The sequence below is a fragment of the Xiphophorus couchianus genome, chromosome 18, assembly GCF_001444195.1.
Source record: "Xiphophorus couchianus chromosome 18, X_couchianus-1.0, whole genome shotgun sequence".
NCBI classification, from domain to species: Eukaryota; Metazoa; Chordata; class Actinopteri; order Cyprinodontiformes; family Poeciliidae; genus Xiphophorus; species Xiphophorus couchianus.
This window is the reverse complement of record NC_040245.1, coordinates 19,895,379-19,909,192: the sequence shown is the minus strand read 5'-3', so window position 1 is coordinate 19,909,192 and position 13,814 is coordinate 19,895,379. Positions and strand designations below refer to the sequence as shown.

The 13,814-nt window shown below is 39.8% G+C and overlaps 1 protein-coding gene across 19 annotated transcripts in view; it reads left to right on the top strand.

The window, feature by feature from the left end:
* The window catches only part of elna (elastin a), a 67,266-nt gene that overhangs the window by 17,744 nt on the left and 35,708 nt on the right, over positions 1 to 13,814 (top strand). For all 19 annotated transcript variants that reach the window (XM_027999252.1, XM_027999235.1, XM_027999243.1 and 16 more), the window contains exon 5: positions 135 to 161. In XM_027999252.1, coding sequence (XP_027855053.1) covers positions 135 to 161 — 27 coding nt within the window. The remainder of the gene's footprint in view (positions 1 to 134; positions 162 to 13,814) is intronic.

Genomic DNA, 13,814 nt, shown 5'->3' with positions numbered 1-13,814 from the left:
ACAGGCCACAAATCTTTATCAGTTGCAAACAAACTAAATCAACTTGTGAATTGTGTGTATTGGCAGAATAAAATATTTTTGTACCAAAGATTTTATGCAATTCACAAAAACCATGCTTTCCCCCCCCCCAACAGGACAAGGAGGAAAGCCTCCAAAACCAGGTAAGTCTCAGACGTTTATACAATCATTTTCCTGTTTTATGAAACGTTTTTAAAATTTTTACTTGGATGCATGTTACGGCCGTTAAAGATTATGAAGTTGGAAGATGTGTGTTAATGTTACCTTCTTGCTCAGTTTCAACAACGCAGACAATCAACATGGAAACCTTCTCTCCATAACTTGCAACACGAAAGGAAGGAAATCTGATGTATTGTTATTGAATTGATAAAGGAGCCTAATGTGTAGACGTCAATCCCATCAGGTTGCCCAGGGGTTCACCGATGCAGGCGAACGGGTCTTTGGGGTTGTCACCAAGTTTTTCTTATTGCCTGGTGTGAGTTTGTTTTTTCTGGCCTCGCAGCTGTTCAGTGCATCCTGAGTGGGAGCACTGTGGGTGCCAGCGCTCCTTCACCTCTGCTGTAACAGGAGCATTAGGGAACTGATGGTTGTCAGAATGCAAACAGTCATCTGCAGATGCCAAACAATGGTGCCAAAGCACTGATTAGTGTTATTGTAATCTTAGAGCTGTACAATATATGGAAACCTTCTTGTTGAAACTGAGCATGGCCCTTTTCTTCGATACTTGTACTGTAAATATTTTCCCTTCTGTATTTTAGTATTCGCCCATATTGGTGCTTCAGTGGTGTTTAGCTATTGGTTAATTTCCCCAAGCGCAGCTGATACAATCTCAGCCCACCTCAGTGTGTTTAGAAAGATAAGGAACCAGGCAATAATCTTGTAGTCCTGATTACACACAGAGCGGGTTACAGAAGGACCCGCCACACCCCGTCCTCCAACATGACTTTCCAGAGGGCCATTTGGTGAAAATGAGCTAATTTCCGGCATGGAGCGGAAGTTGATTTTGGCTGCTTGCTGCAGAGCATTCCTGGAGAAATATTTCAAACTTTCGAGCGACCCACCCCTCTCCTTGCACGGTGCGCTTGGAAGATGTTGAATTTTGTGAGAAAATAGGAAACAAAGTGAATTAAAAGCTTGTTTTTATTTTCTAATCATTACACTTTTGGATCTGTGCATTGGCATTCATCATCCATGCTAATCCCAGCTATGACGAAAAATCAGAGCGGTAATTAAGGCCTTATGGACTTTTGAATTCAAGGGAAAGGCTTAATGAAAGTTTTATTTCTGCTCCAAAGCAGCACAGTAATCAAATGTTAGTGCTGGTTTTAATCAGCGGGACGTTTAGATCCATCAGAAGAATTATTCTTAAGATCATCACTTTACAACGCTTTACAAAAGTTTTCAAACCTCTTGAACGTTTTCATTTGTTTGTCACTTTATAACCACAGCCCTCAGTGTTTTGCTTTGTGGTTTTATGTGACAGACCAACAAAAGCAGTACATAATTGACAAGGAGAAGGCATCTTTTTATTTTTTTTGCTTTGTTTTTACATGCTTTACAAATAAAAATCTAAAAAGTGTGGCATGCACATGTTTTCATCTCCCTTTGGTCAATACTTTGTTGAATGACTTTTTGCTGCAGTTCCAGGGTTTTTTTTAGAGGCAATGTTTCTACCAGCTATTGACACAAAGAGACTTTGTTTTGCCTAATTTTTCCATGTACGTATGGAATACTGAATCATACTGAATCCACTTGGATATGGAGCGTCACTAAACATAAACCTTTCTCTTAAAACAGATCCTCAACTGCATTTAGGCTTTGACTAGGCCATTTTGCATAGGACAATGTTTGATCTAAAGGATTCCAGTGTAGCTCTGACTGGATGTTTACGTTTGCTGGAGGTAATACTCCTTCCCTAATGAAATACACTGACGTATGTGGCTGCAATGCAACAAAATGTGAAAAGGTGGCATGAACAGATTTGCGTGGCTTTTAATTGGCTGGTGTGGATTTGTCTACATCTGAAGTTTTTCTAGCTGTACAGACATGCAGATCACCTGTTGGCAAACCTCACTGAGGCTCAATCAGATCCATCGGTGTTTGGTTGGTGCAGTAGAAACAAACCTGATAAAACTATTTGCTACCAGAAAACCTAAAACTGATTCAATGTTTAATCAGCGTTCAGAGTCCCATTGTTGTGGATACCTGCATGCACATAAAGAGCTGCCAGTCATTTTAGGCATAATCCATGTAACAATTTTGCATTCCACATGTGCACCTTGCATGGCCTGTAGCAGAGAACAGCAGCTGGATGTGTGAGGAGCGTGACTACAGTGATTTGCACCACAGCTCGGGCAGAACCTTGTAAATGTTACACTAATTGTGAAGCCTGTCAGCTCTCCGCTTTGACAGCGCACCGAAAGCTGCAGCCTTGTTCTTATAAACAGCTGTTAAACATTGCATATTTTCCTGTGTTGCTGCGAGCAAAGGTGGATCCAGCACTTACGGCATAATTACAAGAAGTTGGCTGTTGCAAGTACGCTTCTTGTCTCTTTCAGGCAACTTGAAGGTAGTTAAAATGATACACGGAGTTTACTGTTGGTGGTTGCTTTATTACACCAATACAGGACCTTGTTCTAAGATGTAAGAAATGTGTCTGGAGAGGAGAGGGATTTACAATAGAGTCTGTGTTATTGTTCAGCATGTCAGCCTGAAGTCCAGAGTGAAAATCATCTTTGTATCTCTAATATTTTGTCAATTTCTATTAATAATGGGATTCCTCAAGGCTACACATGAGAGAAATCTTTCATTTCTCTATTGACCATTAGATTGATGTGCATTCAGCTTTTGATCAGAGTTTAAACTCTCAAACCCTGGACCAGAAAAGTTCCTGCTGCGTCCTTCAAAATACCAGCTTCTTGATCAATTCAGTGACATTTATTTCAGTTCCAATGTACTTTATTCACTCCAGTTCAGATTATTTTTGTTTTTCTGCCACAAGCTAACTACAAAAAGTAAAGTTTGAATACGTATCAGGTTGCAGATACAGATGGGAGTTCATTAAAATCTAACTGTAATTTATTTTTGCTAGATCTAATGATAAACCTTTTGAAATCCACAAAGTACAATTTAGTATAACATTTACATTTTAGCAGTTTCTGCAGATCAAAAATGCCGTTTGGCCTGAGAAGATGGAGCTCCATTAAAACACTGCGGGTTATAATTACTTTATCCCCTGTTGAATTTATAAGTTTACTCCCTTGAAAAAAAAAAAGGAACAGTCTCAAATATTTATGATACCTTCAATTTAATGTGGAGAGACAGAGCGTCAAACAAAAATCCAGAAAAACACATTAAATAAAAGTTTATTACGTCTCTGCATGTTGCTGAATAAAATGTTTGATCCTGAAGCAAAATATGACTTAGAAAATGGTGGAAAAATCTTTGTTGGCAAGGACATCATGAGACCATTTATTGTAGGTTGTCACCAAGTGTAACAGCCCATCTCTGGTGGTATTTTGGCTCAGTCCAATTCACAAGAACTATAAACTTCAGCTGCCTACACCGATTTCCCATTGAACTGAGCTTAGGAGAGTGACAAGGCCACACCAGAACCTTGATCATTTGTTTCCTTTATCATTTGCAGTCTGTGCTGAATCATTGTCTTGCTATGAAACCCAACAGAGAAAACCACCTTCAGTGATCAAGTTGAGGAACTAAGGTTCTCGTTTAGCATGTTATGGTCTCTCTTTTTGAACACAGCAGATTGAGTTGATGCTGAAAAGGTTGATTTTAATCCAATCTTAACAGCAGATCTTTCATTTCCTCTCTGAGTTTTTTAAATATTCAAAGTCCACATTTTCCATTTCAGGGGGCTGCAAAGTTGGTGAAACATACACGTTCGAGTGACCGTTTCTAACCTTGACATAAATCATTGATCTGTTTTGAAGGTGAAAGGTTTAAATATGTACCAATCAGAGATTTAAGGCTCAATCTTTTTTATATTTGAATTTAAAAAAGATTTTCTCTTTAAAAAAAAGGCACTAAAAATAGTTTTTCTAGGCTTCTTGTTGTGATAAGTCATTAAATATGTACTGTATATTTGCAACAGAAGCAGTGCCAAATAAAATGGGTGTTGGATAAAGTGAATAAAGACAAAATGTTTATGAAAATTGAAGGATGGATGGACAGATCTGTCTTCAGCATCTTTGTTTTAGGAATTGGCATAATAAATGACTGATTCTTCCAGCTGTGTTCTTCAGAGAACGAACAGTTCGACCCAAACTCTTCCACATCCCTGGCAGATTTTCATTTAAAGTTTTCATTTACGCAATAAGTTTTCTGCTTAACATAAATCAGATGAGACTCTGTCAAAATTATTTTTATCATACGTGTAAAACAATCCTTTTTTGTTTTACATATGGGTAAAATAATACCAAAAGAGTATCAGTTTTTACATTTGCTTTCATTTGCACCATATTAGAATATGACATTTTCAAACTAATTTACACACTTCTCAATATTCAGTGGAAAATGTTTGTTGTTGTATATTTGACGAAGATCTTGCTGCATGTTTTCACTGTTATTTTGATGATTTATCTTTGGTGTTGAGCTTCAAACCACTGAGGCTGGAAGGTATCTTTGTCATAACCCTAATCTGTGGTTCCCTCCGCAGATTATCAGAGTCAAATCTGATCTGATTTGACTCTGATAATTCAAATCAGATCAGAAAACGTTAATGCTACCTCAAGTCAAAAGAAACGTGGGCAAAATTAAAAGATTACTCTAAATCTAAATCTGCCAGGAGTATGAATAATCTCTGGTTATTTACAGGCCATTATCTTAATTTTGAAGATTCCCAAAGAGCTGCAAAAGTCAACATGGTCCATGCCAGACAGCTCAGAAAAAGAAAATAGAGCTGCTTATCCATTCAGCCTTTCTGGTGCCTCCTGAAGTCGACTACGGATCAGTTCCGTCATTCTCCGATTCATAAACTTCAGGTACAGAGCAGGTATAAATTGACTTCTCTTAGCCAAGAGCTCGTTTCTGTTGCTGGGTGAAATTAGTAGAAGGATTGAATTAAGCCAGCACCCTCTGAAACCTTGCTCTTTTTTTTATAGCAGCCTGAATGAATGGCTAACATGGCTCAACGGAAAATAAAATGTCAACAACAACTTACTCATTGAGAAGGGTTGCAGTTAGCAGTTTTTCTTATCTTAATGATAAGAAAAAGACCAGAGGTCAAACTTTCAATTATGATCTCAAGTTGTTTCCTCAGTGCACCAGAGATTGAAACGCTCCTCTTTGGAAACAGTTTTTCACCCGATTCGCTAATTTCCAATCTGCAGATCTTAGTTCGAACATTAAGCTTTCACCTCTTGGTACTTCTTCAGATTCTGGTTCACATTATGGTCATTGTTTGAACTAACACCAAGTGACCTCATGTTCTTCATGACAAAGAGTAAGGGAAAAGGTGGAAAGATACAAAGATATGATAGACATTATGAGGACACACAGGGCGAGACTGTGTAATGCACAAAGGACGGGAAGGCCAAATAATACTTGTAATCAAGCCAAACGTCATATGCATATATCACTTCCTTTTCATCAAAACAGAATTATTTCCACATTCATTTTTGCAGCACACATACTTAGAGAGCCTGCTGAAAGAAAGAAGACGGATAGATTGAGGTGAGGACAAGAGAGTTTGGCCAAAAGAAGATGAGCTTGGAGGAGGTTTAGTGTTTGGAACGCACATGTTTTTCATTACTAATGCTCAGACCCGTCGTCTGAGCTGCCAGAGGCTCCAAGGATCTGTATAAGAATGCGCATGATCAGAATTATGCTCATAATCTTCATATGTACGCAGTTACAACTGTGACCGAACACGTTTGGACATACCAGCGTAAATAAGTAAAATTGTACTTCAGCCTGTCAGGGAGGCATGCTGTTTTTCTTTCAACACGATGGCAGCCATACACAGACATACTTGCTTATTCAAACAGACTGAAAAATGGCGGCATTCTCCCCTCATCTATCTTCTCACTTTGTGTCCCTAATCTGTCCAACATCAAATCTTTATCTGACGCTTTTTGTAATCTTGGAACCTGCACCGTCTGCAAGGGAAACTTTGTTTCAGCCGAGCCACAGCAACCCCACAGGACCTGGCCCACCCAGCACAGGCCGGCCCAAGCACATTGTTTGTTCACTTTAGAAGGTCCTTTTTGTTTCTTAAACCATAATTTTTGGATTATGTCACAAGTTTTTGTCGCAGACGTCTTCAAAAGTCTTAGCAAACTAATCTGGAGGAAAATAAGCAAATAGCGGCTCTTAATCTCTTCACCACAAAAATGTAAAAACCTGAATCAAGTGGCTGAATTCCCCCATCAGTATGTCATTCGGCTTTGCAGGGGCCTGGTAACGAGCCATTCGATTTAGGTGTGTTGGAGAAGTGACGCATCTAAAAGTTGTAAGACATATCTTTGGATCTACCAGTCGTTTTCTGTCGTAGTCCTCAGGATTTGCACTCTGTACTTCACCTCTTGGTTGTTTCCACATACCTAATTTAATTAAACGGGTGATTAACACGCTTCTGTTGCCGTTTTTGTTGTCCTGAGGAGGTAAGGAAACTATTAGGTTCAAGAATGCTGGAGCAGAGAAACATCTAACACGTGAAGGACAGTGTGTCCTGAGAACCACAACTCCATATTTTATAGGAATCCACAGCCGTGGGTCTTTAAAAATGCTAGACACTCTTACTATAAATAGCCCTTTAGAGATTGTGTGTTTGGTGCTTTCTACTTAACTTTATTTTTTTATTTTTATCAGCGGCATTGTTAAATCTCTTGTCTTGCTCTTAAATCCTCTCCTCCAACAGGCCAGGAGCTTGGATATCTATCGTTATCCATCTGGAAGCACTACTTAAGTGCCGTTTATATGATGATGGGGAGAGTTTTTCTCTCTTATTTCCCTAAAAGCTTAAGAAAAACAGATCAGAAGCCAAAAAAGTGTGTTGCTTATTTTTAAGAGTGCACTTCAGACTGTTAAATAGGAGGAATGTTTTGTAGATTTGTGGAAGCTGCTTGGGGTTTGAAGAGCTGGGAGGTCCGTAATATTTCACAAGCACTTTAGCTGTACAGTTTGAGTTTTCTTCTTCAATGACGATGATGGAAATCAATCTGATCATTGATTCCTTCACATCTAAAATGCGGTATTAAAAGCTAACCATGAGCCTGTACGGTTTTGATATGTTTATTTTTACTGATTTCCAAATGATTTGCTAGTGGAAAGCATTTTCTGTAAGTTTTGGTTGCTGTAAAAACTCAGATGTCTTTTCTTTGTTCACTTTGTGCTCACAGTGATGTGAGTCAGTGTAATCATCTCATCTCAGTGAAGGATTTCTCTTGGATATTTCAGTATTTATCAGCTTCAGGGCTGGGCTAGATGACCTTAGGAATGAGCTATTTTTACATTACATCAGTGCTTGCCCTTCAGGCATCTGGCTTATCCTGTGTTGATTATCCATGCAGTAATATCTCTACATACAGCAATGTGAAAAGCTTTTAGCCACCTGACATATTTCTTCCCTTTATAATTAAAAAATATAACTTGGTAAATAAATTTTTAATCTGTTAAGATAAAAAAAACTATCCATAATATGCTAAAGTAATTATCCTTCTTGTCAAATTATGAATTAAGTGTGATTAACCAACTCTTTTGTTCAGCTTAAAAGGACACACCCAAGTCTAATTACTGCCAGATTGACAGAATCAGGTAAATCTTTTAAGTAGAACCTATTAGACAACATGAAGTAGGCAAAAAGATGCAAAAATGCAACACATCATGGGCCGATCTAAAAACATTCAAGAAGAGGGCAGGAAACAAAGTAAGGAAGCCAGTTTTGGGAAGTTGTTGTAAAGACTCGTAGGTAGTTGTTGATACTAAAAGTGACCGAAGAATTTTGACGACAGTTTTGACGTTAACCTAACGTCAGCTTTTTAATTGGTACATATCGAGGGGGAGCTCGTCTTCCTTTTCAACCCAGACTTATCAGGAAAGCGTCCAGTGGATGCATGTGTGCACCATCTGTGCGATACAAAACAGGCACACTTGGCCAACATTGCATACCATGGCCACGGGCTGAGTTTGTTGACTGGTTTTCTCATCCTGTGTGTAATTTGCACAGTTGAACATCCCCGCAGATGGAACGCCGTGAACAGAAATGATCAGTCTTTCGAGCTGTTGTCCTCACATGTATCCAGTGTGCTGCTGCTGCATACAAGCTGGAACCAGATGGTATGAGCTCTGGATAAAGGAGTCAAGGCTCAGTGTTGGCAGAGGAACTGTGACATTCCTTTTGGAGGTGGATAAAATGTGAAGTAAGACTCTCATCTCTTTGAGGAACAAGAAAGAGGGAGAAATGTTAGCATGACTTTAAAGTCTAAGCTCGATTGCGTTCTGCTCTGTCAGAGTTGCAGTGTAAACAATGACATCAGAGACGCTGCGGATCCGCATGGTGCTCAAATGAACTGAGCACAGACTAAAAGCGAGGAATGGAGCTCTTTTCCGCTGATGCATTTCGAATGAAGTTTGTGGTGGTGAGAGACCACGAAGTCTGGCTGAGGTCACCCAGCAGCAGGCGTCAGCGGGCATGGCAGCCGGGTTTGGCAGCACGGTGTTGGTGCTTGTAATCCCAGCATCATGCTGTGGTGACTTTAATGGTTGTGCTTAATTTGGAGCCCTTTCTAAGAATCACCCCAGTGCCTCGGAGTTGATATATATGTTTGATGCCCAATTTAGCTGGTGAGACTCTGGGTAAGATTGCCAAATTTCCTTCATCTGTGTTAGTTCCTGCTACGCAATGAAGCAAACTGCTTTTGCTTTATAGTGTGATGTAGAAGAGCTCTATAAAATTTTAAATTGCCACCCAGAGCAGCTGAGATGGCAGATTTATTGCGCATATTTTTATCTGGACACTTTCCTAACCAAAGGAGAAGGAGACGGCCCCGGTCTGTTGATGGGACCTCTGGCAGTTTTGCACTGGAAGGTCATCTGGCAGAGAGGGCGGTTCAGGCTTTGGGACCTCTCGTCGATCGTGTCAATGACTGCATGGAAAAGGAAACGAGAAAACAATAAAAGGCTTGCCGCCAAAGTCCAACTGGCTCACCCCAAGTGAGCGAGGAAAAGAGCTTCGGTGCGACTGTGTGAATGCATAATTAGTCCCGCATGTGTACAGTCCTGCTTTTTCCCAGCCCGATGCCCATGACTGACAGCGCACTGCACTTTGAGGTGACAAAGAGTAGGGGAGGTCACCAGAGAGGAAGCAAGGGAGAGCCTTAGTATGTCCACTTGTCTCACGCAATCTGGAATCACTGCGGCACCTCACATCATTCAGTTTCTGCGTCAACTTGCAAGAATGCAATCTATCCACCAACTTGGAAGGAAATAAGCGTGATAATTTGATACTGAAAAAATATGTCATCATAGTGACGGACATGATGAGGGGCTTAGTTTTTGAAGTGCAAATCTTCATTGGACCGTAGCCGAAGAAGAGTCTCACTACCTGTCAGTCACTGTGAACCGCTGATTCTCATTTGGCCTTCTGATTGCCTTTCAAGATTTGGTTCATCTACAAGAACATATTTGATTGCATTACATGAAAACACAACATTACAAAGCCTTGTGAAAGTGTTTCTGACCCTTGAACTCCCTTCCGTTTTGTCAAATTACTACCACAAATTTTAATGTGTTTATTGGGGTTTTATGTGATAGACCAACACAAAGTAGTGCTTAGTTGTAAAGTGGAAGGAAAAAATGCATGGTTTATACATAAAAAATAAAAAAAACAAATCTGTGGGCACATGGTAGTTCCCAAGTAAACACTTTAGAGCTCCTCTGTCTGCAATTGTAGTTGAAAGTCTGAAATGTTTTCCTATTTCTCTTTGCAAAACCCCTCAACTTCAGTAAATTGGGTGGAAAGCGACGGCTAACTCTAACTTTCAAGTCCTATCATGGATTCAGGATTGGATTTAGATCTGGACTTTGACTGGGCCATTCTAGCAGCTGAATATACTTTGGTTTAAACAATTCCACTGTAGCTCTTGTATTTTTAGGATTTTCATCCTACTGGAAGGTAAAACCCTGCACCATTTTCATTTGCTTTCTGAAGAAAATCATCCACGTAGCTGACATCAGAAAGTGTCACAATGGGGATGTTGTATCCAGGGCTATTGCTTTTTGGCCATAATTATCCATTTTGTTCTCATCTAATCATAGATCCTGAAAACTGTGAATGGGGCCAGTTTTTAAAGCCAGTTTTTATATGGCAAACAACTCAGTTGTTATTTCAAGAGATTCTCCCTGTAAAGACACTCAGTTGTTATTTCAAGAGATTCTCCCTGTAAAGACACTACTGCAGTAATCAATGCGACCAAACATAAACACGTGGACGAGTTTCTCTATATGTTGCTGCAACATTAGTCCTTTAAGCCTGGAAATGTTTTTGAGGTGACAGAAGGCCGACTTTGTAACTGACGTTTTGTGACTCTGAAGGTTCAGATCTGAGTACATCACTCCACCAAGAGTTCAGGCTTGACTGCTGGTTTCTAGCTGTAATAAGTGAAGATGTGTGCTGATTCTTCTACATCATTCCTCTTTAGGTCCAAAGAAGTACACACCTATACTTCTATAACTAAATAAGTTACTTCTAAAGACGGACTGAATTTTATTTAGTGGGATCAAAATAAAGGGGGAATAAGACGTAAGGATTTTTTTTATGTATCATTTTTCTTCAACTTTCAATAACTATGCACTATTTTGTGTTGGTCTGTCACATGAAATCCAAAACCACAAATTTGAGGTTGTAAAGTGACAATAAATGAGAAGAGGTATGAATACTTTGGCAAAGTGTTGCATGTGCTGCCACAGCATGCCTCTGTGCAGCTTTGAAGCCCCCTTCTCTTTGCATGTTTGTGGTTTCCAGCTTAAACACAATGTTTAGGTTTACACAAACAGAACAATTCATCATCCATCTGTCACCCTCTTGTCACTTTGCACACCAGTGCTGCTTTCCAGCTGTGAAATATGTGAGTCAAGCCCTTTTTCTGTGGTATTTGACTAAACAAACAATTTGTTTCTATAAGTTCGCCTGATTGCAAAAGGGACTGAACAGAGAAAGCCATGAGAAACAAGTCACAGATATTTCCTGGACACTCGGAGAGCTCCAGCTCCAGAATCCGCTCTCCTCGCGTCTGCTGTCAGTTAAAGTGGATCTCTGCCATGGAATTCTTTGCTCTCCTAAATTAAACCCTTCGCCTGAGCCAGCGGGTTCACAAAGCAGGGAGAAGGGGGAGGAAAACAGGAGATGGAAAGGAGCGAGCTAATACTTCTCCTCGCTTCTCACGTTTGGCTTGCCTCTGCTACTAACGCCTCTCGTCTGAGCGGCGTAAGCCCCTCAGACAATGCTCTGGAGAGGACAGAATCAGGATGCTGAAACATGGAAAAGAAAGAACCCGAGATTGAGGACACTGTTTTGATTAATGGTTCTTGTGCTCCTCTGGTTCTGAAACAGAATTACCTTACTTAACCCCAGTGGAGAATGAGCAAGACGTTTCACTGCAGATTGAAACCAGATATTTCTGCTCACACTGGATCACATCCATCATTTGTACTGGACCCCAGTTTGAGAACATGGCTAGTGACTGAAAGACTGACACATGCAACGTCTGGGCTGTTTTGCCCCAGTATCTATCTTCACTTTGAGTAGAGATATGTTTGGTACAGCAGGGGGCATACAGTACGAACTCGAGGGCACATTTCCATGACTCCTTTTACAAGAAAGAAATACTTGTTCTTACTGAGATCATTCCTAAACAAGCAACAACAAATGACTCACCGCTGTTGGGCAATACTGAGTTGGAACCCGGTTTCTCCAAAAGTTGGGGTGCTGCATAAAATATAAATCAGAACAGCTTGCAGTCATTTGGTGGAGGAAAAAAACTAAAAATATTCCCTTGAAATCTGTACAAAGAGCAAATCTAATGTTTAAATTTATACCAAAGACACATGTTGATCGCTGTGTTTCAATCTTTTTTTTGAAAATAACAAACTTTGGGTATTTCCACCATGACAGATTCGGTGCTCTGACCGGTTTTTAAGCAGTTCTTTTCCGCAATCAGGGAGTCAGATCAATACCACATCATTACATCACATAATACGGCCGGGATGGGCCGTTAATGGTTGATCCTCTGTCTGTTTCGATGCATGTTTATGAACAGTCCAGTGAAACAGCTCAGCTACACAAATCACATTATTTTCTTCTGTGTCCCAACAAACAGATGCCCTGATCTGACCAGCTGAATTTACTTAACACTATTTATTAAAAACAAGCCATGTTTGTGACTGCTTAAAAGCCCTAACCATCTCTGATCTCTGATCAGATTGCTACCAGCTGCAGGGAATAAAAAAGAACCATAAATGGGCTTTTCCACTAAATGGAGCAAATGATATGGCTACTTGATCATATTTATGTTTAAACAATCTAATAAATGGTAAATAGTCTGTACTTGTTTAGCACTTTATCTAGTCCAGAGGACTCCAAAGATCTTTACATGACATTCGCCTATTAAAGCCCAGATTCTCATACTGATGGCCTGGGACAGCCCGACTGAAACAAGACGGCCGCCAGGCCCTCTGACAGCCACCAGAGAGTATAATAAGAGCCGTATGCCAAGATTATTGTCCATATGAATCTCAAATCTATCAGTAATCATTCTAAAGGAATACATTCTTTATGCTAAGGAACATCCTATCAATAGAAAGGTTGTTGTTTTGTAACTGTTACTGGAATGAACAATTAATCTGTTGGTACTACTACTACTACTTCAGATTATTATTGGGTTTATTAAAGATTCTGTCAATATTTCTTTCATCTGAATTTCTTTTACCTAACTTGAGACTTTAGAAAACTAGAGCCCTACCAGAATAAGGGAGGCTCTGACACCAGTATACAGCAGGAAATGCCTAACTTTTGGCCTGGGTCTTTTCGTTCCATCTTTCAATGAGCTGCGTCTCTGTGTTCCTGACAATCAGTTTTTTTTACTGTTTGGATCTGGAAATCTCAGTTCTACATCTGTTTGACGGAGCCTCAAGGTGGTCTTTACCTCTAGAGAAGGAACTCTTTCAGAGAAAGAATTATTGAAAAATATTTGTCTGGCCGGAGGCAGCTGTTTAATTAAGGGACGTTCAAGCCTTCAGAAAAGATACATTTATTCTAAAAGCTAACCGATGAGATCAAAACTTCGAAGAGCGTTATTTTAAATAGAGGATGTATGTGTAGACATGCATCAAAATAAGTAGCTGTAGCTTGGCTTCAAGGTCACAAACAATTCTTGGTTTTGATAATCCTAGATAAACAATCTGCTAAATAGTACGTTATTATGTATTAATCTAATACTGTGGCGAAAACCTTTTTAAACAGTCTTGGACATAAGAGTGAAAGATGCACATATGTGAAAGTAAGTCTGATTTTTGAGAAGCGATACCACTAAACAACAGTACTGGAAAACAGAAGTTACACAATGCCTTTGAGAGAGGATTTACGAACACAATATCATGGTGTTCATAAATCTTCATAATAATGAACACCACCTTCGGATAAAAACACCGTGGCAGGTTCATCAGAAGTGACGGAGCAGGTTATGAAAAGGATCACAGATTGATCGCACCTTGGAGCGTCGACTGGTCTTCAGAAGGTTCTCGTGTGTATGCCAGGAAATATCAGAGGCACATATGTTTTA